Source organism: Oncorhynchus masou, chromosome 2, assembly GCF_036934945.1.
Source record: "Oncorhynchus masou masou isolate Uvic2021 chromosome 2, UVic_Omas_1.1, whole genome shotgun sequence".
Classification (NCBI taxonomy): Eukaryota; Metazoa; Chordata; class Actinopteri; order Salmoniformes; family Salmonidae; genus Oncorhynchus; species Oncorhynchus masou.
Window position 1 is genome coordinate 14,306,386 of NC_088213.1, and position 4,580 is coordinate 14,310,965.

General features: G+C 41.5%; 1 protein-coding gene across 2 annotated transcripts in view; it reads right to left on the bottom strand.

Annotated features, from left to right (window-relative positions):
* elp4 (elongator acetyltransferase complex subunit 4) overlaps nt 1–4,520 on the bottom strand; it is a 211,413-nt gene extending 206,893 nt beyond the window's left edge. For both annotated transcript variants that reach the window (XM_064988254.1, XM_064988244.1), the window contains exons 1-2: nt 4,335–4,520; nt 3,575–3,610 (exon numbers count right to left, since the gene is read on the bottom strand). In XM_064988254.1, the coding sequence (XP_064844326.1) occupies nt 3,575–3,610; nt 4,335–4,512 (214 nt within the window). In that variant the 5' untranslated portion in view covers nt 4,513–4,520. The remainder of the gene's footprint in view (nt 1–3,574; nt 3,611–4,334) is intronic.
* Nucleotides 4,521–4,580: the final 60 nt, after the last annotated feature.

Here is a 4,580-nt window from a genome sequence, read left to right on the forward strand (position 1 = left end):
CAACCAGGCTACTTGACCTCACCAGCGAGCAAAAATACTGTACAGCCTGAAATGCTTGATAATAATAACACATACAGCAGAAAACTCTTATCCCAATCAACCAACATGGCTTTGAATTGAACACAGCTTCCATGAACGCAGCTGAGGTACAGCCAGATAAAGTCAGGGTCAGTGGCTTGCTCTACGGCAGAGGGGCAGTTGGTCTACCTGGGACTGGAACCAGCTGCTCATTAGTCCATCTCCATGATTGTTATTATTTCATACCAAAGCTCATGGAAGCCTGAGATAAGTAATAAGTAACAGTTGAAGTCAGAAGTTTACATACACTTAGGTTGGAGTCATTAAAACTCGTTTTTCAACCACTCCACAAATTTCTTGTTAACAAACAAAAATGTTGGCAAGTCGGTTAGGACATCTACTTTGTGCATGACACAAGCAATTTTTCCAACAATTGTTTACAGACAGATTATTTCACTTATAATTCACTGTACCAAAATTCCAGTCGGTCAGAAGTTTACATACACTAAGTTGACTGTGCCTTTAAACAGCTTGGAAAATTCCAGAAAGTGATGTCATGGCTTTAGAAGCTTCTGATAGGGTAATTTACATAATTTGAGTCAATTGGAAGTGTACCTGTGGATGTATTTCAAGGCCTACCTTCAAACACAGTGCCTCTTTGCTTGACATCATGGGAAAATCAAAAGAAATCAGCCAAGACCTCAGAAAATAAATTGTAGAACTCCAGAAGTTTGATTCATCTTTGGGAGCAATTTACAAATGTCTGAAGGTACCATGTTCATCTGTACCAACAATAGTACGCAAGTATAAACACCATGGGACCACGCAGCCGTCACAAGAAGGAGACGTATTCTGTCTCCTAGAGATGAACGTACTTTGGTGTGAAAAGTGCAAATCAATCCCAGAACAGCAAAGGACCTTGTGAAGATGCTGGAGGAAACAGGTACAAAAGTATCTATATCCTATATCGACATAACCTGAAAGGCCACTCAGCAAGGAAGGAGCCACTGCTCCAAAACCGCCATAAAAAAGCCAGACTACGGTTTGCAACTGCACATGGGGACAAAGATTGTACTTTTTGGAGAAATGTCCTCTGGTCTGATGAAACAAAAATAGAACCGTTTGGCCATAATGACCATCGTTATGTTTGGAGGGAAATGGGGGAGGCAAGCAGAAGAATACCATTCCAACCGTGAAACACGGGGGTGGCAGCATCATGTTGTGGGGGTGCTTTACTGCAGGAGGGACTGGTGCACTTCACAAAATAGATAGCATCATGAGGTAGGGAAATTATGTGGATATATTGAAGAAACATCTCAAGACATCAGTCAGGAAGTTAAAGCATGGTCACAAATGGGTCTTCCAAATGGACAATGACCCCAAGCATACTTCCAAAGTTGTGGCAAAATGGCTTAAGGACAACAAAGTCACGGTATTGGAGTGGCCATCACAAAGCCCTGACCTCAATCCTATAGAACATTTGTGGGCAGAACTGAAAAATCGTGTGCGAGCAAGGAAGCCTACAAACCTGACTCAGTTACATCAGCTCTGTCAGGAGGAATGGGCCAAAATTCAACCAACTTATTGTGGGAAGCTTGTGGAAGGCTACCTGAAATGTTTGACCCAAGTTAAATTTAAATACAATGCTACCAAATACAAATTGAGTATATGTAAACTTCTGACCCACTGGAAATGTGGTGAAAGAAATAAAAGCTGAAATAAATCACTCTACTATTATTCTGACATTTCACATTCCTAAAATAAAGTGGTGATACTAACTCACCTAAGACATTACATTTTTACTTGGATTAAATGTCAGGAAAAGGGAAAAACTGAGTTTAAATGTATTTGGCTAAGGTGTATGTAAACCTCTGACTTCAACTGTATACACCTAGGGAGTCCGAGACCAGTGATATTATATACACCTAGGGAGTCCGAGACCAGTGATATTATATACACCTCGGGAGCCCGAGACCAGTGATATTATATACACCTCGGGAGCCCGAGACCAGTGATATTATATACACCTAGGGAGCCCGAGACCAGTAATATTATATACACCTAGGGAGCCCGAGACCAGTAATATTATATACACCTAGGGAGCCCGAGACCAGTAATATTATATACACCTAGGGAGCCCGAGACCAGTAATATTATATACACCTAGGGAGCCCGAGACCAGTAATATTATATACACCTAGGGAGCCCGAGACCAGTAATACTATATACACCTAGGGAGCCCGAGACCAGTAATATTATATACACCTAGGGAGCCCGAGACCAGTAATATTATATACACCTCGGGAGCCCGAGACCAGTAATATTATATACACCTAGGGAGCCCGAGACCAGTAATATTATATACACCTAGGGAGCCCGAGACCAGTAATATTATATACACCTAGGGAGCCCGAGACCAGTAATATTATATACACCTAGGGAGCCCGAGACCAGTAATATTATATACACCTAGGGAGCCCGAGACCAGTAATACTATATACACCTAGGGAGCCCGAGACCAGTAATATTATATACACCTAGGGAGCCCGAGACCAGTAATATTATATACACCACCCTAAATTGCTCTAAAATGTTTGTTTTTTTTCTCTGCAAAAGGGGGGTAAATTATCACACAAAATCAAAAAGGTGGGTAAAATGCATTTACCCTCCGTTACACTACTGTTTGTCATGTCAAACATGATGGGGGGGGGGGGGTGTGGCTTAGAACAAACACATCTGACTGCCAGGCTAGGTTACACACACCTCAACCAATGAGGTCCAGATCATTCGCTTTCTGGGTGATCGGAAGGAACACAACTTATCTACCGGTTATCAACAACTTATCTACAAGGGTGTATTGTTTTAAGGGACTTGGATGGCAGGTGTCAGGCAAAACAGCTTTCTGCTTGTTGGTCAAAAACAAGCAGTGCCCTCTGCTAAACCCACGAAAGCAAGTGAGAAGCACAGGTGAAAGGTCATCTAAGTGATAAGGACAATCTAATGTCATAGCATTGCCTTACACCAGTCTCGGGTACTTTCAGGTGGAGATAGTGACTGCAATAATCCCTGGGATCTCATTCGAAACATTGACGACGGCACGTCCAATGTGTATAAGAGTCCCGACGCTCTGTCTACACATTAATACTCTTAGCTTGGACTCTTGGAACTTTACAATGTTTTGGAACTTTACTTTCATATCATTGAGAAAGATTAAATTACTATACACCTTTTTAACACGATTACAATGTTCATGTTACAGATTGTTTATGGAAGAGAGAGGCGAACACCTGTTCAAATTAGCTATCGAGCATCTCCAATCACCAGTGTGTAACGGAGGAGGGACGCCCTAGAGTGCCTTATAGAACAGTATCGCAATTGAGAATCGATTCCCGTTTAGTATTTGTCTGTTTTGGCTGTCAGTTTATGTCTGAACATAAGGTTATTGGATATTAAAAGGAGAAGGTTACCTAGGCTCGTACATCTTGGACAAGGTACAGTAGTACCTCTACTCATAAATGGTCTAAATGTACAATGGAAAATGTAGAATTAGACTTACCGATGAGTAGAAGGGTTCCAACTGCTAAACCACCACCTATTTCAAGAATTAAAAAATATTACAAATAGTTCGATTTTTGACAACATATATATTTACAGATAACCAAGTGTAGCATAGACCTGACATGCAAGGTGATTCCTCAAGAAAGCGGGAGGGGGGGGGGGACCATGATTTGGGGGGATTTTCACAACATTTCATCCATAGAATGGTTCTTTGGAGGACTGATTGTTAAAATATGTTTTGTTAAATATAGAGAACTAATATTTGCATATTTTACATTTTGTCCTTACATAGGCCTGTTAACTGTTTCATATGTAGGCGTTAAAAAGCAAAAATTACTGCTTGCTCTGTGGTCCCACAGGGAGAGCAGGCTTTTGAGCCAGCTCTAACTAATCAAGCTCATTGCTGAATAAGTGTTGGACTGGAACAAAAACCTGCAAACAAGTTACGAGTGCCCAGTACCATGACTGACGAATACTCCAGAGCCAGCTGACAACCATTACTATGGCGTGAAGGTGTGCCGGTTGTTCCAAATGGGGCACACGAATTATTGTTGACGTTACATGAATGTTATAGTAAATAACGTGAAGCTAGCCGGCTACCTTCATGCGACTCAGTGGTTGAAGACATGCAGTTGAATAGTGACGATAACATTCCTTTAAAACGAACTAAATTAAAACTAGTATTACTGTTAGATGGTTTAATCAATCAGAAAAAGCAAAACAACTCATAGCTGTCAACACATTCGTGGCAGACTGACCAATCACGTAGTCGAGAGATGTGACACCAGTCGAAACAATAAGTTGCCCGTTTTGAATCGAAGGTCTTGTGCCAGGTATTGAAACTAGTTTGCTTCGTGATTTCTTCTGAAAACTGGTGGTATTGCACGGTAAACGGTCCGTGGTAGGTTTACCCACGCTCATCTTGGGGGCCGCCATTCTTTTTTTCCCCCGTGGTGACGAATGTTGATGTTTTGAATTACATCAACCCAATCAGAGCTGGGATT